Source organism: Coregonus lavaretus (genome assembly GCF_964263955.1).
Source record: "Coregonus lavaretus genome assembly, contig: HAP1_SCAFFOLD_396, whole genome shotgun sequence".
Classification (NCBI taxonomy): domain Eukaryota; kingdom Metazoa; phylum Chordata; class Actinopteri; order Salmoniformes; family Salmonidae; genus Coregonus; species Coregonus lavaretus.
Window position 1 is genome coordinate 172,817 of NW_028157602.1, and position 26,779 is coordinate 199,595.

Sequence of the window (26,779 nt, forward strand, 5' to 3'; positions counted from 1 at the left end):
ACTGTGTTTAAGGTCTCTGCACTGGCTGGCTTCCTGAGAGTTTTATAATTCATTTTAAGATTCTTCTATTGGTTTTTAAATCAAATCCACGATTGTGCACCCCAATACGTCAGACATGCTTTTAAGTTATATACCCAGTAGGTCCCTCAGGTCCTCTGGCACTGGTCTTTTAACTAATCCCAAAGCCTAGGACCAAGAGGCATGAAGAGGCAGCCTTTAGTTATTATGCCCCCAGCTTCTGGAATAGCCTGCCAGAGAACCTGAGGGGGGCCGAAACTGGGTACGTATTTAAAAGAGATCTTAAAACACACATTTTTAGCTTTTCTTTTCCTTAGGGTGCTTTTTAGTCATTTAGTTTTTATTGTTATTATTTTGTTATTTATCCTCTTATGTTTGTTGTGTAGTAAATATTTTAATTTCATTGTTTTTTCTTAGTTTTTTCTTGTGAAGCACATTGTGTTGCATTCCATGTCTGAAATGTGCTGAATAAATAAAGCTTGATTTGATTTGATTTGAATAGCAGGACCAAATGACCTGGATTGCATTTGAGATTACATTAAAAGTACATGGTGCAAATATCAAAATTTGAAGGAGATTTATCTTCTGCTTGGATAGTTCCATCTGTTCCACTGATTTAGTCTGGCTTTAATTCCAGTTTGTCTACAAATTAATAATTGAGATGTTGGAATCACGTCTCCATCTCAACCTAAAATCTAAGTTAAAGTATAGGACTAAATCAAATAAAATGTTAAATGCACTTTAAATAAAGTTTGATTTGATTTAGTTATATTCTTTAACTTAGATTTTAGGTTGAGATGGAGACGTGAATCCAACATCTCAATTATTAACTGACTGGGATTTTATTTATTCCCAGAATGCATCACAAGGACACACAGAGAGAGACACTATGGGTAATACATTTGTATCTTCAAAATAAGTTGCCTTTCATCTCTAAACACACATCTGTTTACCAGTAGCCAGCCATATGGATGAAGACAGAAAGGCAGAGACAGACAGACAGGCAGAGACAGACAGACAGACAGACAGGCAGAGACAGACAGACAGGCAGAGACAGACAGACAGACAGACAGACAGACAGACAGACAGACAGACAGACAGACAGACAGACAGAGACAGACAGACAGACAGACAGACAGACAGACAGACAGACAGACAGACAGACAGACAGACAGACAGACAGACAGACAGACAGACAGACAGACAGACAGAGACAGACAGACAGAGACAGACAGACAGAGGCAGGCAGGCAGACAGAGGCAGGCAGGCAGACAGAGGCAGGCAGGCAGGCAGGCAGGCAGGCAGGCAGGCAGGCAGGCAGGCAGGCAGGCAGACAGACAGACAGACAGACAGACAGACAGACAGACAGACAGACAGACAGACAGACAGACAGACAGAAGGCTACCATAAGCTACTGTACCAAAGAGGATATACATTTAGTAGCCTACTATTTTTCCACTTTCTCTGACTGTACTGTAAAGTATTGTACAGTACCTACTGTACAGTACCAGTGACACCAAGGGGTTAACCTCTCAAAATGTCAGACCCTATTCCCTATATAGTGCACTACTTTTGACCAGGGCCCTATGAGTCAGTCCCTATGGGACCTGGTCAAAAGTAGTGCACTATATAGGGAATAGAGCAACATTTGGGATGCAGACATGTAACACTCATTTACATTTACATCATTTAGCAGATGCTCTTATCCAGAGCGACTTACAAACTGGTGCATTCAACTTATGATAGCCAGTGGGACAACCACTTTTTTTCTTCTTTTTTTTATTTTTATGGGGGGGTGGAGGAGGGGGGGGTAGAATGATTACTTTATACTATTCCAGGTATTCCTTAAAGAGGTAGGGTTTCAAGTGTCTCCTAAGGCCATTCCTGTTGTTGTTGTTGTTGCTGAACATTTTAAGTTTGGTCGGCTGAATTGGCATCACTGCTCACATGGCCCTTTCTCCTGTAACTGTCCTCTCTCTCTCTCTCTCTGTGGTTATATAATCTGCCAGGCTTAACAACATATTTGCAATATGAAGTGACACACCCACAAAGGGGGAGGACCATGAAAAAGGCAACACTCTTATCTCAATAGAACTACAATACAATAGAACTACAATCTATTTCACTCGCTTTTGCAATGTAAACATGTTTCCCATGCCAATAAACCCCTTTGAATTGAATTGAAATGAGAGAGAGAGAGAGAGAGAGAGAGAGAGAGAGAGAGAGAGAGAGAGAGAGAGAGAGAGAGAGAGAGAGAGAGAGAGAGAGAGACAGAGAGAGACAGAGAGAGACAGAGTGAGACAGAGATAGAGAGAGAGAGAGAGAGAGTTTATCCATGTTTGTGCATAATAACAAATGCATCCACATAGTACCAGTGAATTCAGGGGTCATTATAGCAGAGTAATGCAGCCACATAGTACCAGTGAATTCAGGGGTCATTATAGCAGAGTAATGCAGCCACATAGTACCAGTGAATTCAGGGGTCATTATAGCAGAGTAATGCAGCCACATAGTACCAGTGAATTCAGGGGTCATTATAGCAGAGTAATGCAGCCACATAGTACCAGTGAATTCAGGGGTCATTATAGCAGAGTAATGCAGCCACATAGTACCAGTGAATTCAGGGGTCATTATAGCAGAGTAATGCAGCCACATAGTACCAGTGAATTCAGAGGTCATTATAGCAGAGTAATGCAGCCACATAGTACCAGTGAATTCAGGGGTCATTATAGCAGAGTAATGCAGCCACATAGTACCAGTGAATTCAGGGGTCATTATAGCAGAGTAATGCAGCCACATAGTACCAGTGAATTCAGGGGTCATTATAGCAGAGTAATGCAGCCACATAGTACCAGTGAATTCAGGGGTCATTATAGCAGAGTAATGCAGCCACATAGTACCAGTGAATTCAGAGGTCATTATAGCAGAGTAATGCAGCCACATAGTACCAGTGAATTCAGGGGTCATTATAGCAGAGTAATGCATCCAAAGACTGCATCCCAAATGGAACCTTATTCTTTGTGCTTGACTTGGACTGAAATAGGTGACGGTACTCAAATCCACAATACTTTTCAGCCAATATTCTATAAGAGGAACAGGAGCTCAAGCAGTAGAACATTTGAGGTGCCGGTACTCAGCTCTGGTGAGCTCCTGCCCAAGTCAAGCAACTACCTATTCTCTATTTAGTGCACTACTTTCACCAGGGCCCATAAGCTCTGGTCAAGATTAGTGCACTATATAGGGAATGGGGTGCCATTTGGGTTGGTACCAAGGCTAATGTTGTCTTTACACAAGAAGACGGTGGAGTGAGTGTAACGGGTAGCAATGAAGCATCATTATTTTTTCAAACTGGCAGCGGTATGGCAGGGTTATTATTAGTCTGTGGGAAGAAGATGACTTGGGGACGCATCCCAAAATAGCACCCTATTCCCTTTATAGTGCACTACTTTTGACCAGGGTCCGTAAGGCTGTGGTGAAAAGTAGTGCACTATATTAGGGAATAGGGTGCTATTTGGGATGCGGCCTTGGCCTTGGTCCTCCTGGCTGGAGAATAAGTTACTTTCTATTCTCTCAAGAACAAACTGTCAGGGAGGGAACGCAAACATCTTGCATCGACTTTCTGACACATCGCTCCTCTACGCTACTAATCACTGGTGGTCAGGCCTGTTGAGGGAATACTGGGATTCCTTACAGACAGGTGGATCTACTGGGTCTGGGGCCATGTCTCAGAGTAGGAGTGCTGATGTTGGATCAGTTTTGCCTTTTAGATCACAATGAATATACAGTAAATACATGAACAGGGGGGACCTGATTCTAGATCATCACTCCTACTCTGAGACATGGCCCCAGACCCAGTAGATCCACCTGTCTGTAAGGAATCCCAGTATTCCCTCAACAGGCCTGGCCACCAGTGATTAGTAGTGTAGAGGAGCGATGTGTCAGAAAGTCGATGCAAGATATTTGCGTTCCCTCCCTGACAGTTTGTACACACAGCCGCTGGTCTTGACCCCCATCTCTGCTCCTAACACTACAAATACAATATAACTGCAGTTTGTCTGTGTTGTATCCATGTACATTTAACATCATTTGAATTAACAGTGTCAAATCAAATTGATTCATCAGGCTTGTCCAGCAACAGTAGTCTTACATCTTGCAAAAAAGAAACCATGACAAGCCTACGATAAATGCTCTGAACTTTGTCGTCGTTCCACTTTGTCAAACTGCTTCGTTATTTCAGAGTCGTTTGTAACGTTTCGCTGTTTCTTCTGTCGCCATTAGCATAGTCGGTTCAAAGGGAGATCAACGGAACTGATCGCCAGTCTGATTGTATTTGTCATTATTTGATACTCAATCAATGTGATCATTGATACTCTGCAGCAAGCTACATGTGACTATTACAGAATTCAAATGTACCCAATTATTTGCCTGGTGAAATGATACTATTGGGCAAGTGTCAACATAAAAGGTTGTGTATCCGAATCTTAATGACAGCAGTCCTTTGCACACAAGATTGAACTTTTGTGGGGTGTTTTTGTAAACCCACTTGTTTGAATAGAGGCAGAAAAAAATATATTGAAGATGTCTACAAGAGTTACTTACTAAAGAAAGCGAAATGGATTCTGTTTCATCCGCCTCTGCTATACAATGCATATTGAACAGGCAGACTCTCTCAACGTGAAACTGGAAGTGCAGACTTGGAAAAGATCATTTGAAAGGTGCGGCCTGCTCCTCTCCTCAATCAAGTGGATTTTAAGTCAAAACACAATTTGCCATCTCCTCCACCCGAAGCAATGGAAAATTACAGAGGTTGTGTGGCTGGTGAGACACTACAACTGCAGAGGATGGGTTAACACTGCCATCTTGTGGTGGTAGTACTAATGGACACAAGGGCACGCGTTCCAATTCTCTACCCTTCTCTTCAGTGTGCACTCGCTCCCCCTTGTGGATATTCAAAAAGGAATGGACAGTCATAATCCTTCCATGAAAAAAATGCTTTACATTTGTATTCACTACGCTACTTTTGACATTAGTACATTTGATCATTCATGTTAATACTATTACCTCCTTCAAAGGCTTTACAAGGTTGGTGGTAATTCATCTTTGTTGGTGAAAATGTTTATTTTTGGGTTTTGGAAAGCTCAGAAGAAAATACAGGACTCATGCCAAACTTAATAGTCAAGACTGAGCTTTATTAACATGGTTTTACTTTTTTATTCAGGTGAACATCAGACTGAACTTGATAACAAAACGAATACTGGAGAATCTGAGGACATCGTTTCTTGTCTCAGCATAGTTCACAAGTTCATTACAAAAAATATAAATGAGCACAACTTTGACAGAAATTAAAATACTGTGCAGTACAGTGGAGCTTGTGAAATTAAATTAAACTAAAAATGTTGGGGAATGGACGTGGAATTTGGAACAATTTAAATCCTGAATTAAACCATTACCTTGGTTTATGCATTTAATATTATGGGGGAATATCAATGTTTTACACAATTCCCACAGCGATCCAACTAAAATACAAGGCCAAACAATACTTCTGCATTAACTTCCAATCATTGGTCATTCAAAACTCACAAAATGTAATGACTAAATAATTATCTGTGATTTGTCAACAAAACATTTTATCCTTCAGGATCCAGGAACGCAGCATAACATGGTGAGCTGCTAGCCCACCCTGAGTGGAGGAGCTACCAAGACAACTCCGTCACCTCTCACAAACAACATGGGGATGTTCCTCTTCGTTGACTGAAAAATAGAAAAACACATTAAGGAATTACGTTGCCGTCCTGAACCTTCTTTCAGCATTTCAGTGTTAGATTCCTAGGGCTGTCTAAGTACCTCTTCGGGGGTCCAGAAATCTTGGTAAGAGCGCCAGCACACTACAACTATAGACAATGCAGAATTTCATGAAAAATTGATTTGATCGTAACTTCGACTTGGTTTAGAGATCCATGACAAACAAGAACACCAATTCCTTTTCTAGGAGTAATAAGTGTATAAAAAAAATTAGCAAATATCTACAAATCCCTTCTCCAGGGGGACATTTAACGACAGAAATAGACAACAATTCAGCCACAACAGCTATCCTTGGGTTAGATCTCAGACACACAGTTGAAAACCTACAGGACGGTAGCGCTCCAGGAACAGGGTTGAAGTTAAAACCTACAGGAGGGTAGCTCTCCAGGAACAGGGTTGGAGTTAAAACCTACAGGAGGGTAGCTCTCCAGGAACAGGGTTGGAGTTAAAACCTACAGGTTGGTAGCTCTCCAGGAACAGGGTTGGAGTTAAAACCTACAGGAGGGTAGCTCTCCAGGAACAGGGTTGGAGTTAAAACCTACAGGAGGGTAGCTCTCCAGGAACAGGGTTGGAGTTAAAACCTACAGGAGGGTAGCTCTCCAGGAACAGGGTTGGAGTTAAAACCTACAGGAGGGTAGCTCTCCAGGAACAGGGTTGGAGTTAAAACCTACAGGAGGGTAGCTCTCCAGGAACAGGGTTGGAGTTAAAACCTACAGGAGGGTTGCTCTCCAGGAACAGGGTTGGAGTTAAAACCTACAGGAGGGTAGCTCTCCAGGAACAGGGTTGGAGTTAAAACCTACAGGAGGGTAGCTTTCCAGGAACAGGGTTGGAGTTAAAACCTACAGGAGGGTAGCTCTCCAGGAACAGGGTTGGAGGGTAAACCTACAGGAGGGTAGCTCTCCAGGAACAGGGTTGGAGTTAAAACCTACAGGAGGGTAGCTCTCCAGGAACAGGGTTGGAGTTAAAACCTACAGGAGGGTAGCTCTCCAGGAACAGGGTTGGAGTTAAAACCTACAGGAGGGTAGCTCTCCAGGAACAGGGTTGGAGTTCAAACCTACAGAAGGGTATCTCTCCAGGAACAGGGTTGGAGTTAAAACCTACAGGAGGGTAGCTCTCCAGGAACAGGGTTGGAGTTAAAACCTACAGGAGGGTAGCTCTCCAGGAACAGGGTTGGAGGGTAAACCTACAGGAGGGTAGCTCTCCAGGAACAGGGTTGGAGTTAAAACCTACAGGAGGGTAGCTCTCCAGGAACAGGGTTGGAGAACCCTGCACTAAATTCTGAGACTTTAGGCCAAGCACTGGTGTAACCGAAATTTCTGCAGTTGAGAAGGTGGTGGACGCCCATTTTCATACCTTATAAATTTCTTCATATGTCTCCTCATCAATCTCTACTGTTGTCACCGTCTCCTCCACATCTCCCAAGATCATGTTCAAGTGCTGATCGTAGGCCTGGAAAAAAGACAAACCGCATTAGACTTATGCAGGCCTATAGTTTGGCGAGACAAGGTGCAAATGCTCACACTCAGGACGACAGCTATACACATTAGAATACATCATTGTTCAAACGTTTGGCAACATTACAAAAGCAACCAAGATGATCACCACTGTCTTACAACTACCTACATTCAATCTGCCCCTGAGTTCTCGGTCGTTTCGCATCTTAACATATATCCTCTCATCCAAACTGAGCCGGATCAGATCCAGGGGCTCCTCCACTGTGTTGGTGGTCGTTTGCTGCAACAGAAAGTAAATGGGGAAAGGAGTTGTTCACACTAGATGTCGGTTTCATGCTAAATAGTAAGCTAGCTAGTGTTCATGGTTGTCAATAAGTAGCCTAACTGGGGTTAGAATCACTTTTCATCCATAGACTATAGATTTGAATACATTTAATGTAACAATAAAGCCCTGGGGGGGAAATTCGATTGTATGCAACATTCGTGTCTAGTTAGCGAACTAGCTAATATGCTAGCTTACTACGCTTGTTTGATAGCGACAGCTGCTAACTAGCTAGCTAATTACCATGCTAGCTAGCCACTGTTGTCTCCACAAATAAAGTCCCCACCCATGTTTTTGCAATGATGCTGTTGGCTAGCTGGTTGCCGTAATATACTGATATAAACTGGTGTACAAGTCTATTTCTCTACTCGAATCTAAATACATGTTTTGCACAGAGAAAGATTGACAATAAAACGTTTAGATTACGCCAACCTGTTCAACTTCATCCGCCATTTTTTAACAATTTCCCAGAATTCCTTGTGGTGAAAGGGTATGTTCGATTTGTTCACAGAAGTAGACTGCGAAGCAAGTAGGCTGACATGAGATGCACATGCAGAGTACCAGCGCTGCGTACATTCAGTAGCCTACAAATGTCAATAATGTGGATTTCATTAATGATGATGAATAATTTGTCATAACTTGTGTAGAATAGTTCCTAAGTCAGCTCTACCCTGAAAAAAAAAAAGTCAGTCAATGCAAAAGCGCCCCGCAAAACCACGATGGGTGCGTTCCAGAGTGTCTCAGATTTGGGAGGTCGAAAGTTTATTGAATGTGCAATTTTCCCTTCCTTTCATGTTATTAATAGCATACTTTAGCCTTTGCCTTTTGTGTTATAGCCTGGTTGAGATATGTCGCATGTCCATATGATTTTTGTCATTAGGTTGGTTTTCATGATTGCACACGTGACTGAAACCGATATGCGATTTTTCCCGCATGTCCTCGCCACGCGCGAGAGAATCGACAGCTGCTTCTGTGTAGAATCCAGGGATTAGTCATGCAACCGTAGTAGGCTACACACCTCATCATCCTTCTCACCGAGACCATCATCATACGGCGCTGCTGATCATTTCAGCAGGAGGACAAGAGTGTCTACGAATTAGATTTATTTTATGTTAGTGTGGTACGCTATCCGAGGTGAATGAGTTATCCGGTTGCGGTTCTTGCGGTGCTGGCCGCTTGCCTTTGCGGTGTGCCTCTCCCGGTGGCTTGTAGTGTCCATCTAAATTACAGACCAATCATTGGTAAGCCATTTGAAATCCATGTAGGGTGAATGGGTATGTATGTATCTCAGAAATGCTCATTATGTAATGTCTTGATCTGTTTTATTCTAGAATGTTCTGGGACCATATTGTACCAATGTCAGCATGAAACTGTCAATTTTATGGGAAGTGGAAAGGATGAACTCTCACTTCAGAATGACATCTTGACTGTAGATTGTATAGATTATTTAAAAAACTCTTAGATTTCATGTTTTTCATTGATCAACACGATTCTTCGTGTAGCCATTGTATAATTATAGACTACTCAATATTTACATAGGGAGTTCCTTTTGTGTAGCCAAGTAAGGTTAATGGCATTCATGAATAAAGGTTTCTAGCAACAAAGCAGGTTTTGTGAAAGTAGGTTTTAAAGCAGTTTATATATGTAAATGCCCCAAAAGAATGTAGGCTAAGCAACTAAATAGACTCTTGAAATCGCCTATAGACGTTGCCAATCATGACTGAGAGAGAGGACAGTTAAGACAAGCAATGAATCTGTGAGATGATGATGGTTCTATTAACCACACCTCTTTACATTAAGGCCATCCCTCAGCTTTACAGCAGACCAAGTGGCTGGGTTGCAGGTTTCGTATTTTTCAAAAGAGTGGTCTTGTTGTAAGTCTTGTCCAAGCCAGAACGGCCCATAGGGCAGGAGCCTATCTCCTGTTTCTGTAGCGTGAGGCAACTTGATGTACAACTACATCCCCTGGACAGGATGCTAGTCTTGTTGTTGAATTGTAATGTAAAGTGTAATGTAATCTGTTGTTGTAATGTAAAGTGTAATGTGTTGTATTGTAATGTAAAGTGTATTGTAATGTACAATGTGATGTTGTAATGTGAAGTGTATTGTCATGTAAAGTGAATTGTAATGTTAAGTGAATTATAATGTAATGTAAAGTGTATTGTTATTTCAGGAGTCCTGGCCCAGGAGAACATAGTGGGAGACCCTCATGCTCAGGGATCCTCCTACATCGCTGCTTCCTATGTAAAGTACCTGGAGAGCGCTGGAGCCAGGGTTGTCCCCATAAGGTATGTGTGACTGACGCGCTTCGAACCGGGGTCTCTAGAATGCCAGTGCATTATCCCGGGGTCTCTAGAATGCCAGTGCATTATCCCGGGGTCTCTAGAATGCCAGTGCATTATCCCGGGGTCTCTAGAATGCCAGTGCATTATCCCGGGGTCTCTAGAATGCCAGTGCATTATCCCGGGGTCTCTAGAATGCCAGTGCATTATCCCGGGGTCTCTAGAATGCCAGTGCATTATCCCGGGTAAGCCAAAGCATAGTGATTTACTAGGAGACAAGGCATGATGAAAGGCTTTGAAATCCACCTCACAGTTTTTTCTCAGTGTCTGTTGAGTGTTGTTGGCTGCTTGTAATCATTTACTTCCTTCCTTCCTCTAATAGAATAAACAGAACAGATGAAGAGTATGAGAAGATATTTAACTCAATAAACGGGTGAGGGAAATTATCGTTCACTTATTATATAACTGTAATCAGATACCTTCATGGGAATAATTAAAATGTGAAGGACTATAGGCTATTTGAATGTTTCTGATTGATTGATTGATTTTGATTAATTGTTTGCTTGGTTGATTGATTTTGCTTAATTGTTTGCTTGCTTGGTTGATTGATTTTGATTAATTGTTTGCTTGGTTGATTGGTTGGTTGATTGTTTACTTCATTGTGATTGATTGATTGGTTGTGTTAGGCTGCTGCTACCAGGAGGGGATGTAGACCTGCAGACGTCCCAGTTCAGTCGACTGTCAAAGATCTTCTATGATCTGGCTATCAAGGTACATAATACAATCAATGTATCAATTCCATACCCACCAAAATGCTATTTGGTTTTTTATCCTTCATTGACGATAAATGTATTTAATTGTTTTCAATAACTATAAAATGGTTTCAAAGAATGAATCAACAGTTAAATATCCAAATATGGTACCCACAGTTGAAGACACTGACAGCGGGTTCCATTTTGCTCCCTACCTCTTCCCGTTGTCCCTAACCTTTCTATGTTTACAGATCTGAATTGTCTGAATAGGTATAAGCAGTTTAGTGGTTCAGCTTCCGCTATATTACTTCTACCTGTTGAGCAGCACCTGTTGAGCAATACTCCTGTTGAGCAATACTCCTGTTGAGCAATACTCCTGTTGAGAAATACTCCTGTTGAGCAGTCCTCCTGTTGAGCAGTCCTCCTGTTGAGCAGTCCTCCTGTTGAGCAGTACTCCTGTTGAGCAATACTCCTGTTGAGCAGTCCTCCTGTTGAGCAGTCCTCCTGTTGAGCAGTCCTCCTGTTGAGCAGTCCTCCTGTTGAGCAGTACTCCTGTTGTTTCATGCTCTTGTTTTGTCATTGTCTTCCAGGCCAACGATGCGTCGGATTACTTCCCCATATGGGGCACGTGCCAGGGCTTCCAGCAGATGACAGTACTGACCAGCAACAAGAACCTTCTGACTCTGACAGAGACCAAGGCTGTGGCCCTGCCTCTCACATTCACCCCAGGTCAGAGACAACACTGTGTTTCTGCATGCTGTATGTGTATAGGCCTGTGTTTGTCTATGAATATTGATATTGGACCTGTACACTGCACAGACCAAGTTTTCCCTCATAGGAGTACAAGATCGTGTTCATTGGGCACCAAATAGTAAACAAAACTGACTGAAACCAGGAGGGACTACCTGGACGTTTTAAAGCATTTGACATTGCGTTTTACATTGCCTGCCTAAATGATAAAGTCCTCTTGACCAAAATGAACTGATAATTGATCTTGCCAATGGATTTTCGGCCTCTGCAGTTGAAACAATAACAAAGCGGTCACCCCATCTCTGTTTTGGTAAAAAGCTGAGGGATGGGCCAGGATTTAACTAACCGCTTTCAAATTCATAGACAGAGCTATGGATGCAAGGACTGACCATCCATGTTATCAAAATGATCGTTTTAACCATGTTTTGAGGCTAAGAGTGTTTGTTTACATTTAAGTTGTTTACAAATATTGGCGCAGAAAAAGCTTATATTTTGGGTTCTGATGGGGTACGGCAGTTGAACTAAGCTTTTATAAGGCATTTATACGTTATATTCTTCAAGAATCAATGGGTATACACTACCGTTCAAAAGTCTGGGGTCACTTAGAAATGTCCTTGTTTTTGAAAGAAAAGCCATTTTTTTGGCTATTAAATTAACATCAAATTGATCAGAAATACAGTGAAGACATTGTTAATGTTGTAAATGGCTATTGTAGCTGGAAACGGCTGATTTTTAATGGAATATCTACATAGGCGTACAGAGGACCATTATCAGCAACCATCAGTCCTGTGTTCCAATGGCATGTTGTTTGCTAATCCAAGTTCATCATTTTAAAAGGCTAATTGATCATTAGAAAACCCTTTTGCAATTATGATAGCACAGCTGAAAACTGTTGTGCTGATTAACGAAGCAATAAAACTGGCCTTCTTGAGATTAGTTGAGTATCTGGAGCATCAGCAATTATGGGTTCGATTACAGGCTCAATATGGCCAGAAACAAATAACTTTCTTCTGAAACTCGTCAGTCTATACTTGTTATGAGAAATGAAGGCTATTCCATGCGAGAAATTGCCTAGAAACTGAAGATCTCGTACAACGCTGTGTACTACTCCCTTAACAGAACAGCGCAAACTGGCTCTAACCAGAATAGAAAGAGGAGTGGGAGGTCCCGGTGCACAACTGAGCAAGAGGACAAATACATTAGTGTCTAGTTTGAGAAACAGACACAGGTCCTCATCTGGCAGCTTCATTAAATAGTACCCGCAAAACACCAGTCTCAACGTCAACAGTGGAGAGGCGACTCCGGGATGCTGACCTTCTAGGCAGAGTTGCAAAGAAAAAGCCATATCTCAGACTGGACAATAAAAATAAAAGATTAAGATGGGCAAAAGAACACAGACACTGGACAGAGGAAGATTGGATGAAAGTGTTATGGACAGACAAATCTAAGTTTGAGGAGTTCGGATCACAAAGAAGAACATTTGTGAGACGCAGACCAAATGAAAAGATGCTGGAGGAGTGCTTGATGCCATCTGTCAAGCATGGTGGAGGCAATGTGATGGTCTGGGGGTGCTTTGGTGGTGGTAAAGTGGGAGATTTGTACAGTGTAAAAGGGATCTTGAAGAAGGAAGGCTATCACTCCATTTTGCAACGCCATGCCATACCCTGTGGACGGCGCTTGATTGGAGCCAATTTCCTTCTACAACAGGACAATGACCCAAAGCACAGCTCCAAGCTATGCAATAACTATTTAGGGAAGAAGCAGTCAGCTGGTATTCTGTCTATAATGGAGTGGCCAGCACAGTCACTGGATCTCAACCCTATTGAGCTGTTGTGGGAGCAGCTTGACCGTATGGTACGTAAGAAGTGCCCATCAAGCCAATACAACTTGTGGGAGGTGCTTCAGGAAGCATGGGGTGAAATCTCTTCAGATTACCTCAACAAATTGACAACTAGAATGCCAAAGGTCTGCAAGGCTGTAATTGCTGCAAATGGAGGATTCTTTGACGAAAGCAAAGTTTGAAGGACACAATTATTATTTCCATTAAAAATCATTATTTCTAACCTTGTCAATGACTACATTTCCTATGCATTTTGCTATATTTCCTATTCAAACTCATTTCATGTATGTTTTCATGGAAAACAAGGACATTTCTAAGTGACCCCAAACTTTTGAAAGGTAGTGTATATCATTACTTTATCAGTCAAAAACTTGATGTAGCAACTAAGGATTCTAGCTTTAGGGGTTTCGTTATGTTTGTTTTGACACAGCTTCCCAGAACAGCCGCCTGTTCAAGGCCTTTCCCAGAGACCTGCTCCAGTCTCTGTCAGAAGACAACATCACCTCCAACTTCCACAGCTGGAGTCTATCGCTACAGGTACTGACTGACTGACTACAGGTACTGACTGACTACTTACTGACTGACTGACTACAGGTACTGACTGACTCATGGACTGACTGACTGACTACAGGTACTGACTGACTACTTACTGACTGACTGACTACAGGTACTGACTGACTACTTACTGACTGACTACTTACTGACTGACTGACTACAGGTACTGACTGACTGGCTGACTGAATTACTTTCTGACTACAGGTACTGACTGACTGATGGACTGACTGACTACAGGTACTGACTGACTACTTACTGTCTGACTGACTAACTACAGGTTCTGACTGACTGCTTACTGACTGACTAACTACAGGTACTGACTGACTGGCTGACTGAATCACTTACTAACTAAAGGTTCTGACTGACTGAATCACTTACTGACTACAGGTTCTGACTGACTGACTGAATGACTTACTGACTACAGGTTCTGACTGACTGCTTACTGACGGACTTACTAACTACAGGTTCTGACTGACTGGCTGACTGAATTACTTACTGACTCCAGGTTCTGACTGACAGAATGACTTACTGACTACAGGTTCTGACTGACTGACTGAATGACTTACTGACTACAGGTTCTGACTGACTGCTTACTGACGGACTTACTAACTACAGGTTCTGACTGACTGGCTGACTGAATGACTTACTGACTACAGGTTCTGGCTGACTGACTGACGACAGGTTCTGACTGACTGACTGACTGACTGAATGACTGACTGACTACAGGTTCTGACTGACTTGCTGACTGACTGACTACAGGTTCTGACTGGCTGACTGAATGACTTACTGACTACAGGTTCTGACTGACTGCTTACTGACTGACTTACTAACTACAGGTTCTGACTGACTGGCTGACTGAATTACTTTCTGACTACAGGTTCTGACTGGCTGACTGACTGAATGACTGACTGACTACAGGTTCTGACTGACTGCTTGCTGACTACAGGTTCTGACTGGCTGACTGACTGACTACAGGTTCTGACTGACTGACTACAGGTTCTGACTGACTGCTTACTGACTACAGGTTCTGACTGGCTGACTGACTGACTTTCTGACTACAGGTTCTGACTTACTGACTACAGGTTCTGACTGACTGCTTACTGACTGACTTAATAACTACAGGTTCTGACTGACTGGCTGACTGAATGACTTACTAACTATAGGTTCTGACTGACTGCTTACTGACGGACTTACTAACTACAGGTTCTGACTGACTGGCTGACTGAATTACTTTCTGACTACAGGTTCTGACTGGCTGACTGACTGAATGACTGACTGACTACAGGTTCTGACTGACTGCTTGCTGACTACAGGTTCTGACTGGCTGACTGACTGACTACAGGTTCTGACTGACTGTTTACTGACTACAGGTTCTGACTGACTGTTAACTGACTACAGGTTCTGACTGACTACAGGTTCTGACTGGCTGACTAACTGACTACAGGTTCTGACTGACTGCTTACTGACTACAGGTTCTGAACGACTGTTTACTGACTACAGGTTCTGACTGACTGCTTACTGACTGCAGGTTCTGACTGGCTGACTGAATGACTGACTGACTACAGGTTCTGACTGGCTGACTGACTGACTACAGGTTCTGAACGACTGTTTACTGACTACAGATTCTGACTGGCTGACTGACTGACTACAGGTTCTGACTGACTGACTACAGGTTCTGACTGACTGCTTACTGACTACAGGTTCTGACTGGCTGACTGACTGACTTTCTGACTACAGGTTCTGACTTACTGACTACAGGTTCTGACTGACTGCTTACTGACTGACTTAATAACTACAGGTTCTGACTGACTGGCTGACTGAATGACTTACTAACTATAGGTTCTGACTGACTGCTTACTGACGGACTTACTAACTACAGGTTCTGACTGACTGGCTGACTGAATTACTTTCTGACTACAGGTTCTGACTGGCTGACTGACTGAATGACTGACTGACTACAGGTTCTGACTGACTGCTTGCTGACTACAGGTTCTGACTGGCTGACTGACTGACTACAGGTTCTGACTGACTGTTTACTGACTACAGGTTCTGACCGACTGTTAACTGACTACAGGTTCTGACTGACTACAGGTTCTGACTGGCTGACTAACTGACTACAGGTTCTGACTGACTGCTTACTGACTACAGGTTCTGAACGACTGTTTACTGACTACAGGTTCTGACTGACTGCTTACTGACTGCAGGTTCTGACTGGCTGACTGAATGACTGACTGACTACAGGTTCTGACTGGCTGACTGACTGACTACAGGTTCTGAACGACTGTTTACTGACTACAGATTCTGACTGGCTGACTGACTGACTACAGGTTCTGACTGACTGACTACAGGTTCTGACTGACTGCTTACTGACTACAGGTTCTGACTGGCTGACTGACTGACTTTCTGACTACAGGTTCTGACTGACTGACTACAGGTTCTGACTGGCTGACTGACTGACTACAGGTTCTGACTGACTGCTTACTGACTACAGATTCTGACTGACTGCTTACTGACTACAGGTTCTGACTGGCTGACTGAATGACTACAGGTTCTGACTGACTGACTACAGGTTCTGACTGGCTGACTGACTGACTACAGGTTCTGACTGGCTGACTGACTGACTACAGGTTCTGACTGAATGACTGACTGACTACAGGTTCTGACTGACTGACTGACTGACTACAGGTTCTGACTGGCTGACTGAATGACTACAGGTTCTGACTGACTGACTACAGGTTCTGACTGGCTGACTGACTACAGGTTCTGACTGACTGACTGACTGACTACAGGTTCTGACTGACTGACTGACTGACTGACTACAGGTTCTGACTGGCTGACTGAATGACTACAGGTTCTGACTGACTGACTACAGGTTCTGACTGACTGACTACAGGTTCTGACTGACTGACTACAGGTTCTGACTGACTGACTACAGGTTCTGACTGGCTGACTGACTGACTACAGGTTCTGACTGACTGACTGAATGACTGACTGACTACAGGTTCTGACTGACTGCTTACTGACTTGCTTTAGGGAAGGGAGGGTAAAAAAGGACAGAACAAGTAATACTGTTTCTGAGAATTAAAATCATAGTTCAAACCACTGCATCATAATACCACCTCAAGCAGTCCCTGTCTGAAGCTATCTGAAAACACTTTTGAATGTCTGTGCATCAGTTACCAGAATATATCTTGTTCTATCCTCTTCTGTTCTCCCATGACCTAGACTAGAGCAAGACATGTATTTCTCAGCATCACTATAGTGTAACATAGAGATACATTAAATTATATGTTCTATTTGATAACAGTGGCAAGAAAAAGTATGTGAACCTTTTGGAATGACCTGGATTTCTGCATAAATTGGTCATAAAATGTGATCTGATCTTCATCTGTTACAACAACAGACAAACACAGTGTGCTTAAATTAATAACACACAAATTATTGTATTTGTCTTGTCTATATTGAATACATCATTTAAACATTCACAGTGTAGTTTGGAAAAAGTATGTGAACCCTTAGGCTAATGACTTCTCCAAAAGCTAATTGAAGTCAGGAGTCAGCTAACCTGGAGTCCAATCAATGAGACGAGATTGGAGATGTTTGCTATTCACAAGAAGCATTGCCTGATGTGAACCATGCCTCAAACAAAAGAGATCTCAGAAGACGTAAGATTAAGAATTGTTGACTTGCATAAAGCTGGAAAGGGTTACAAAATTATCTCTAAAAGCCTTGATGTTCATCAGTCCACGGTAAGACAAATTGTCTATAAATGGAGAAAGTTCAGCGCTGTTGCTACTCTCCCTAGGAGTGGCCGTCCTGCAAAGATGACTGCAAGAGCACAGCGCAGAATGCTCAATGAGGTTAAGAACAATCCTATAGTGTCAGCTAAAGACTTACAGAAGTCTCTGGAACATGCTAACATCTCTGTTGACGAGTCTACAATACGTAAAACACTAAACAAGAATGGTGTTCATGGGAGGACACCACGGAAGAAGCCACTGCTGTCCAAAAAAAACATTGCTACATGTCTGAAGTTAGCAAAAGAGCACCTGGATGTACCACAGCGCTACTGGCAAAATATTCTGTGGACAGATGAAACTAAAGTTGAGTTGTTTGGAAGGGACAAACAACATTATGTGTGGAGAAAAAAAGGCACAGCACACCAACATCAAAACCTCATCCCAACTGTAAAGTATGGTGGAGGGAGCATCATGGTTTGGGGCTGCTTTGCTGCCTCAGGGCCTGGACAGCTTGCTATCATCGACGGAAAAATGAATTCCCAAGTTTATCAAGACATTTTGCAGGAGAATGTAAGGCTATCTGTCCACCAATTGAAGCTCAACAGAAGTTGGGTGATGCAGCAGGACAACGACCCAAAACACAGAAGTAAATCAACAACAGAATGGCTTCAACAGAAGAAAATACGCCTTCTGGAGTGGCCCAGTCAGACTCCTGACCTCAACCCGATTGAGATGCTGTAGCATGACCTCAAGAGAGCGGTTCACACCAGACATCCCAAGAATATTGCTGAACTGAAACAGTTTTGTAAAGAGGAATGGTCCAAAATTCCTCCTGACTGTTGTGCAGGTCTGATCCGCAACTACAGAAAACATTTGGTTTATTATAGCTGCCAAAGGAGGGTCAACCAGTTATTAAATCCAAGGGTCCACATACTTTTCCCACCCTGCAATGTGAATGTTTACACAGTGTGTTCAATAAAGACATGAAAACGTATAATTGTTTGTGTGTTATTAGTTTAAGCAGACTGTGTGTGTCTATTGTTGTGACTTGGATGAAGATCAGATCACATTTTATGACCAATTTATGCAGAAATCCAGGTCATTCCAAAAGGTTCACATCATTTTTCTTGCCACTGTATATTACTGTAACCTTTTTGATTCCGGAACATTACAAAATAAGTCATCAACGTTATGATTCATGTCACCAGAACTACAGCCGGAATTCCAAACTGAAACGTTTCTACAAGGTTCTGACCACCAACACAGACGGAAGGAGACAGTTCATTTCTACCATGGAAGGTACTGTACAGTGTCTGAGCATGGCTAGAGAGACTTTAGGTCACAAGGTTCATTTGGCCATCAAGTGAGTGATTTAACCATGGGATCCCTGCAGCGGCCGGTGTGTAAAATGCATTCACCTCAGTGTATTGATTATCAATCAATCACAAGACCCCAGGTCCTAGTTAGCCACACTGTAACTGGAGCCTAGAGGTTCTATTGACATGCTGAACGTTTTCATTGGTCTGCTTTCTTGTTGTAGGGAATCGCTACCCATTTATATGATGTTCCAGTGGCTATACTGTAACTAGTGCCTAGATTGTACATTTTTAATCTGTTTCCTGTCTGGTAGCGAATCGCTATCCATTCTATGCTGTCCAGTGGCACCCTGAGAAGAGTCCCTTTGAGTGGGTAGATAAGCCAGGCATGGTCCACTCTGCTGCCTCCATCAGAGCATCCTTCTACACAGCACACTTCTTTGTCTCCGAGGGTGAGTTATTTTAGTCCACTTTTCTTTAACCAGGCAAATCAGTTAAGAACAAATTATTATTTGCAATGCTGGCCTGGTGAGTGACTGTAGATGAGTTATTAGACTATACAATGCTGGCCTGGGGAGTGACTGTAGATGAGTTATTAGACTGTACAATGCTGGCCTGGTGAGTGACTGTAGATGAGTTATTAGACTGTACAATGCTGGCCTGGTGAGTGACTGTAGATGAGTTATTAGACTGTACAATGCTGGCCTGGGGAGTGACTGTAGATGAGTTATTAGACTGTACAATGCTGGCCTGGGGAGTGACTGTAGATGAGTTATTAGACTGTACAATGCTGGCCTGGGGAGTGACTGTAGATGAGTTATTAGACTGTACAATGCTGGCCTGGTGAGCGACTGTAGATGAGTTATTAGACTGTACAATGCTGGCCTGGGGAGTGACTGTAGATGAGTTATTAGACTGTACAATGCTGGCCTGGTGAGTGACTGTAGATGATAGTCCAGTTATTAGACTGTACAATGCTGGCCTGGTGAGTGACTGTAGATGAGTTATTAGACTGTACAATGCTGGCCTGGTGAGTGACTGTAGATGAGTTATTAGACTGTACAATGCTGGCCTGGTGAGTGACTGTAGATGAGTTATTAGACTGTACAATGCTGGCCTGGGGAGTGACTGTAGATGAGTTATTAGACTGTACAATGCTGGCCTGGTGAGTGACTGTAGATGAGTTATTAGACTGTACAATGCTGGCCTGGTGAGTGACTGTAGATGAGTTATTAGACTGTACAATGCTGGCCTGGGGAGTGACTGTAGATGATAGTCCAGTTATTGGACTGTAGCTGTGTTGGACCATTAACCTGTACATGCCATCAAGTGAGTGTCGTAACCATGGGACACCTGCAGCAGCGCAACCATATGGTCCCATGTGGTTGTGCTTTAATTTAACTCCTCCTTTTGACTATCATTGTAATGCAAGAGAATGGTTGGCTACAGCACATCCAGTAGGCCTGTAGAGCTGGGCGCAGGCTAGCATTAAACACAGTTAGCTAACATCTTCTGTTCTTCTACTCATCCTCCTGTTCACAGCCATGAAGAATCATCACAAGTTCTCTTCAGCCAGTGAGGAGGAGAGGGCTCTCATCTACAACTATGCTGCTGTCTTCACAGGTCTGGATGGTATATTCGTGCAAAATTATTATTTTGATTAGATTTACAATTGATTCTAGTCTATGTACCTTTGCTAATGTAAAACAACTGTATGTACTTTCTGTGAAATTTACATTTGTATTTGAGCTCTGATTGTAGCTGTAAAAACTATTGTTGGAATCAGTGGTTATTGCAGTTGATGCAAGTTGTTGCTTTTGTATGATATTATTGTAAAAAGGTTACCCTTTTTGATGTGATTTCAAGTCTTGAGAACTTTGTATTGTTTTTAAAATGTTTGTTTAAATGTTATACCATTGGATGTTATGATGCAGTGTTTTATTAATGGGAAAATATGTCAATTCTACTGCCTTCCATGTGAGAACCATTACAACAACATGACTGAAACATAAACAGAGCAAAACTGCCTGCACACAAATCTTTATGAAATCAGCTTTTTTTATGCATAGAAAAGTCTTGGTCTAAGGGTTTTTCGGAATGGTAAAACGTTTTCAGTGTAAACTTAAACAACTAAAACCAGATCTAAAGAATGTAGAAAATATAACAGACCTATATATTTTTAATAACTAACATTCACCAAAATAAAAGTTAGCCTGGGAGAATTAAAAATTCCCCAAATGATGCATTCAGGAGTATGTTTGTCATGGCATGGGGCCATTTTGTTATAACATTTGAGTCACTCATATAGCATAAGCCATGTCAAAATGTGTAGAATTAGCTTTAAAACTACACATTTTTCTCTCAGCCCATGGAAAGATATGTAGAATTGCAGGAAATTTGCTTTAAAACTGCAACATTTTATCTCCGCTACATGGCAAAATGTGAAGAATTTGCTTTAAAAACACCCACCGCCTAAGCCCCATTTGGATCCAGAAAAAACCCTGGAAATACATTGATAACACATTTTTAGATGTGATGAACCACAAAAGTGTTTTTTTATTGTTAACTCACCCATGTGTCAAATGGACAATAAAATAAAGCAAACAAAACCTTGTTGACATTGTTTCTTATCATCTATTGGGCCATCCTCAAGCCATCATCAACCAATCAGCTGGCATCGTCAAGCCATCATCAACCAATCAGCTGGCATCATCAAAAAGTCCTGAATAATCAGATTCACGGGCACATGCTTCCAGAACAGGGAGGTTACTTTTATAGTATACACTAGATGGTGCTATTGTAGCGTTTTACAATATCACATAGGCTGTAAACAGTCCTACCAAAGCCACATTTCCCAAACGTTTATTTCCTATACATTACATTATACATAGATCAAAACAGTGAAACATTTATGAAAACTAACGTTTAGGGAAAAATAAGAAATCATGTTAATTTATCAATCTAAATAACAAAGATGCAGTACACTTCTAATCTCGTCTCCAGCCGACTCTCTCTGTCGTAGCAATGGAGCCTAGGGACAAGGTTAGTGTACTTATAACAGAAATAACACACACAAAACTTGATGACACTTAAATTGAAAGATGAGATGTTACTTCATCAATAACATCGACATTTTAACGACACTGAGCCACACTTGTCTAAGTGTGGCTTTCAAGTGGATAGAGACAACACCACGAACAATACATTGAGCTGCCCACACAGACCTACGGCTGGTTTCCCAGACCAGAGGCTTTGAAGCCAACGGTTGGCCATATTGGCAATTCCCAGTAGGAGCAGTCCTCCATAGGAATGAATAGAATTCTATAGTATTTCAAATAAATGTTTCAAAGACGAAATTACATTTGTAAGTCATTTTGTTTTAGTGGGGACAGTAACATTAGTAATCTCTTAAAAAGTATGTTATATATATATATATATATATATATATATATATATATACACACAGTACCAGTCAAAAGTTTGGAAACACTTACTCAATCAAGGATTTAATTATTTTTTTTTACTATTTTCTACATTGTAGAATAATAGTGAGGACATCAAAACTATGAAATAACACATGGAATCATGTAGTAACCAAAAAAGTGTTAAACAAATCAAAATATATTTTAGATTCTTCAAAGTAGCCACCCTTTACCTTGATGGCAGCTTTGCACACTCTTGGCATTCTCTCAACCAGCTTCATGAGGTAGTCACCTGGAATGCATTTCAATTAACAGGTGTGCCTTGTTTAAAGTTAATTTGTGTAATTGATTTCCTTCTTAATGCGTTTGAGCCAATCAGTTGTGTTGTGACAAGGTAGGGGTGGTATACAGAAGATAGCCCTATTTGGTAAAAGACCAAGTCCATATTATGGCAAGAACAGCTCAAATAAGCAAAGAGAAACGAAAGTCATTACTTTAAGACATGAAGGTCAGTCAATACGGAACATTTCCAAGAACTTTGAAAGTTTCTTCAAGTGCAGTTGCAAAAACCATCAAGCCCTATAATGAAAGTGGCTCTCATGAGGACCGCCACAGGAAAGGAAGACCCAGAGTTACCTCTGCTGCAGAGGATACGTTCATTAGAGTTACCAGCCTCAGAAATTGCAGCCCAAATAAATGAGTTAATGTAACAGACACATCTCAACATCAACTGTTCAGAGGAGACTGCGTGAATCAGGCCTTTATGGTCAAATTGCTGCAAAGAAACCACTACTAAAGGACACCAATAAGAAGAAGAGAGAGACTTGCTTGGGCCGAGACGCAGAGTAGGTGAATGGATGATCTCCGCATGTGTGGTTCCCACCGTGAACATGGAGGAGGAGGTGTGATGGTGCTTTGGTGGTGACACTATCTGTGATTTATTTACAATTCAAGGCACACTTAACCAGCATGGCTACCACAGCATTCTGCAGCGATACGCCATCCCATCTTGTTTGTGCTTAGTGGGACTATCGTTTGTTTTTCAACAGGACGATGACCCAACACACCTCCAGGCTGTGTAAGGGCTATTTGACCAAGAGAGAGTGATGGAGTGCTGAATCAGATGACCTGGCAATCACCCACCCTCAACCCAATTGAGATGGTTTGGGATGAGTTGGACCACAGAGTGAAGGAAAAGCAGCCAACAAGTGCTCAGCATATGTGGGAACTCCTTCAAGACTGTTGGAAAAGCATTCCAGGTGAAGCTGGTTGAGCGAATGCCAAGAGTGTGCAAATCTGTCATCAAGGTAAAGGGTGGCTACTTTGAAGAATCTAAAATATATTTTGATTTGTTTAACACTTTTTGGGTTACTACATGATTACATATGTGTTATTTCATAGTTTTGATGTCTTCACTATTATTCTACAATGTAGAAAATAGTAAAAAATAAAGAAAAACCCTTGAATGAGTATGTGTGTTCAAACTTTTGACTGGTACTGTATATTTTATATTTATCTCACATAATATAATTGAAAAGTATGCATTAAAGGTGTCTGTTCTATAATGAATGTGGCAAAAACGAATGTAGACATTAATAAATGCATTTCTATAGCTTCCAAAATATTTTTTACACCGGTGAGGGAGTGCCAAGATGGAGGCACGGTGGCTTCAACACAGCGCCCCCTACCAGTCATCTAGTGTATATATAAATCATTGGTTCAGACCCACGAATCCTGAAAATCCGGACCTATTTTCTGAACTTTCCTGGGTCATGTTCATTAGGGAACGCAATGGAATTAACAAAAAAAAAATAAACATCTTGCAACGGCATATGAAAATGTATGTTTCTTATTGGACAAGCCAGGTAGTCCCCTCCCTGATTCAGTCAGTTTTCTTCCATTTGGTGCCTAATGAACACGACCCGGGCGAAGTCAACCCTCCAATACAGATTTTAAAGAGAAGCACATAGTGGATATCTGCTTGTCTCGTCATGCAAAATACAACAAACAAGGAGGGGACAGAATTAGTTTATTAGCCTATCCCTCCCATATAATATTCCTTCTTTGAAAGCAAAACAGTTTTAGCTTGTATTACTGATTTAAGCGTTTCAAATACTCATAGGCCAAGCACAGCGTAGGCCAGCATGCCTGCTTGGTGATATTGTTCCCTTTCAAAAAGGTCTGTGAAAAAAGCTGCGCTCAAGCTGACTGTGCACTAAAAACCATATCCCACCATTTTGAAGCTGTGGCAATACTGTCAGGCAGAGAAGATATATTGTTCACATTTAAATGACAGAATGTCATTAGCGCCACATAATAAATTATAGCAGCTTGACTTCAAATTACATTCATATTTACAGGCCTTCACTTCTACAGTTAATAGCCCAAAACAATATTTGCTGTGCTTATGATGAATTAATTCAGTGTGATATATATATATATATAACTATAACTGAAAGCAATATAAATATTGACAGCCTCCCTCTGTTGTTTTGCAGTCTGGTTGCCAGATGTAATTGTGCTTTAGCCAACCACCTTTAGCAAGGTTGGCTAATTGTGCTTTAGCCAACCTTGCTAAAGCAATCAGATCAGGCAACCAAGACAGTTACTCTGCTAACTTATTCTTGATTGTAAGGAGGCTGGGAGTAATGGATGCTTCCAAATGATTGTGATTTTGAACTGAGATCAGTGTGAACTGACCAGATACAGAGCAGCCATTCCAACTTTACATAATAAAGAGTAGCTAGCACATAGCGTTTACGTCTGCATTCAACGCGTTAAATACAATATCCTAACTTCAGTAGTTCCACTACAAACATTCATACTCGTAACAGAGGGATATCTCCTCTATTCACTCTGGTTGAATATTCGAACGGTTCAATGTTTCAACATTCTGAAAAGTCCCTTTAGCTGTACAGCGTTTAGTAATAGATGTGAATCATGCTTAGTTGCCAAAGAAAAGAAAGCAGAGAAGATGAAGTCCATATCATATAATCATAGTCAAATGATAAAACATCTAAGTAGCTTTAAAGTAGTTGACTTCTGATTAGTTTAGTTTATGTGTGTTTCTAATTTGACAGCCGATGCATTCACAAGTTTCACAACAACGATGTTTTTTTGCTTCTTCATCACAAGTTATCTTTCTAGCCTTATCCGACTCCCAGATGTGTTTGTGCCATCTTGCCACGCCAAATGTGACAATGACCATAGAAGTTGGACCATGATCTCTGTCAACACTGCAAAGACATTTTGCACAATATATAATGAAATTCCAAACCAACACATCACATATAATATGAAAAATGTATGCACTCACTAACTGTAAGTCGCTCTGCATAAGAGCGTCTGCTAAATGACTAAAATGTAAATGTGAATGTAAGTTGGGAAGACAGCACAAACAGATCTGGATCCAGGCTACCTTTTCCATCCTCCACTTCCACTCTTCTTCTCTCTACTAAAGGTGTGTGTCCTCTTCCTTCTCTCTAGGTTTGTTGACCAGGACCTGCCAGCCACTGCTCCCTCCCTCCTCCCCGGCCATCCCCCCAGACCCGGTCTCAGCCGTCAGTCCGTTAGCGTGGTGGTAATGGTGGTGTTTCTTCTCCTGCATCTCTGGCTGCCCCCCGTCACTCGTCACGTCCAGGCTGGGGTTGTCATGGCAGCCATTCTCCACAAAATGGAGCTCCTCGCCTCGAGTCTTGGGAGAGACAGGAGAAAGAAAAAAAAAATAACATCAAAAACATAGAATTACTTAAACATGAACATACTGGAATGCAAGTATTTTGTTGCACTGGTAAAACTCTAGTCAAATAAAATAAAAATCTAATCAAAGTTTATGTGTCGCGTACACAGTTTAGCAGATGTTATAGCGGGTGCAGCGAAATGCTTGTTGTGTTACTAGCTCCTAACAGTGCAGTAAAATGTCAAACAAGTATACAAATAATCAAAAACTAGAAACAAGAAATCAAGAATGTCTGAACGAATATCCAATTAACAAACCAAATAACACTGTATCAGTAATACAAATGCAATCTATGCGTATGTACACCAACAAGATGTACTAAGAATGATACGTACAGCAGTAGATATATTACAGTGAACTATGTTAAGAATCCACTACATAAATATGCGGTGTGTATAAACAGTGTAACATAATGCCATGTACAGCAGTAGATATATTAGATTATAAACTGGGTGGTTAGAGCCCTGAATGCTGATTGGCTGACAGCCATGGTATATCAGACCGTATACCATGGGTATGACAAAATATTTATTTATACTGCTCTAATTACGTTGGTAATCAGTTTATAATAGCAATAAGGCTCCTCTGGGATTTGTGATATATGGCCAATATACCACGGCTAAGGGCTGTATCCAGGCACTCCGTGTTGCGTTGTGCCTAAGAACAGCCCTTAGCCGTGGTATATTGGCCATATACCACACCCCCTCGGGCCTAATTGCTTAAATAAGATACGTGAATAATACACTATATGAATACACATTTTGAGAAACTGTATAAAAGAAACGGG

At 41.6% G+C, this 26,779-nt stretch overlaps 3 protein-coding genes across 3 annotated transcripts in view; 1 reads left to right on the plus strand and 2 right to left on the minus strand.

The window, feature by feature from the left end:
• Nucleotides 1–5,181: 5,181 nt before the first annotated feature.
• Nucleotides 5,182–8,084, minus strand: LOC311125176 (U6 snRNA-associated Sm-like protein LSm3). The gene is made up of 4 exons (XM_084199231.1): nucleotides 8,029–8,084; nucleotides 7,444–7,554; nucleotides 7,174–7,269; nucleotides 5,182–5,769 (listed from the first exon to the last, which is right to left on the minus strand). The coding sequence occupies exons 1-4, from the start codon at nucleotides 8,047–8,049 to the stop codon at nucleotides 5,689–5,691; spliced, it is 309 nt and encodes a 102-aa protein (XP_084055357.1). The 5' UTR covers nucleotides 8,050–8,084; the 3' UTR covers nucleotides 5,182–5,688.
• Nucleotides 8,085–8,553: 469 nt separating this feature from the next.
• On the plus strand, nucleotides 8,554–21,379 carry LOC311125179 (gamma-glutamyl hydrolase-like). Its single transcript, XM_084199233.1, has 9 exons — nucleotides 8,554–8,837; nucleotides 9,770–9,884; nucleotides 10,261–10,311; nucleotides 10,565–10,649; nucleotides 11,221–11,359; nucleotides 13,651–13,757; nucleotides 18,724–18,814; nucleotides 19,146–19,283; nucleotides 20,374–21,379. The coding sequence occupies exons 1-9, from the start codon at nucleotides 8,735–8,737 to the stop codon at nucleotides 20,493–20,495; spliced, it is 951 nt and encodes a 316-aa protein (XP_084055359.1). The 5' UTR covers nucleotides 8,554–8,734; the 3' UTR covers nucleotides 20,496–21,379.
• A 4,328-nt stretch (nucleotides 21,380–25,707) lies between these two features.
• LOC311125175 (uncharacterized protein) overlaps nucleotides 25,708–26,779 on the minus strand; it is a gene marked incomplete at both ends in the record, with an annotated part of 33,790 nt that continues 32,718 nt past the window's right edge. Inside the window, one exon of the mRNA XM_084199230.1 lies at nucleotides 25,708–25,947. Within this exon, the coding sequence (XP_084055356.1) occupies nucleotides 25,708–25,947 (240 nt within the window). The remainder of the gene's footprint in view (nucleotides 25,948–26,779) is intronic.

What these genes read in the sequence shown, in the direction of transcription:
- LOC311125176 (XM_084199231.1), bottom strand. Translation starts at nt 8,049, where the DNA reads ATGGCGGATGAAGTTGAACAG. An exon ending in TGGCGGATGAAGTTGAACAG is followed by an intron (nt 7,555 to 8,028) that starts GTTGGCGTAATC and finishes TTTCTGTTGCAG; the next exon opens with CAAACGACCACCAACACAGT. An exon ending in CATATGAAGAAATTTATAAG is followed by an intron (nt 5,770 to 7,173) that starts GTATGAAAATGG and finishes TCTATTTTTCAG; the next exon opens with TCAACGAAGAGGAACATCCC.
- LOC311125179 (XM_084199233.1), top strand. Translation starts at nt 8,735, where the DNA reads ATGAGTTATCCGGTTGCGGTTCTTGCGGTGCTGGCCGCTTGCCTTTGC. An exon ending in TCTATGATCTGGCTATCAAG is followed by an intron (nt 10,650 to 11,220) that starts GTACATAATACA and finishes ATTGTCTTCCAG; the next exon opens with GCCAACGATGCGTCGGATTA. An exon ending in ACACTTCTTTGTCTCCGAGG is followed by an intron (nt 19,284 to 20,373) that starts GTGAGTTATTTT and finishes TCCTGTTCACAG; the next exon opens with CCATGAAGAATCATCACAAG.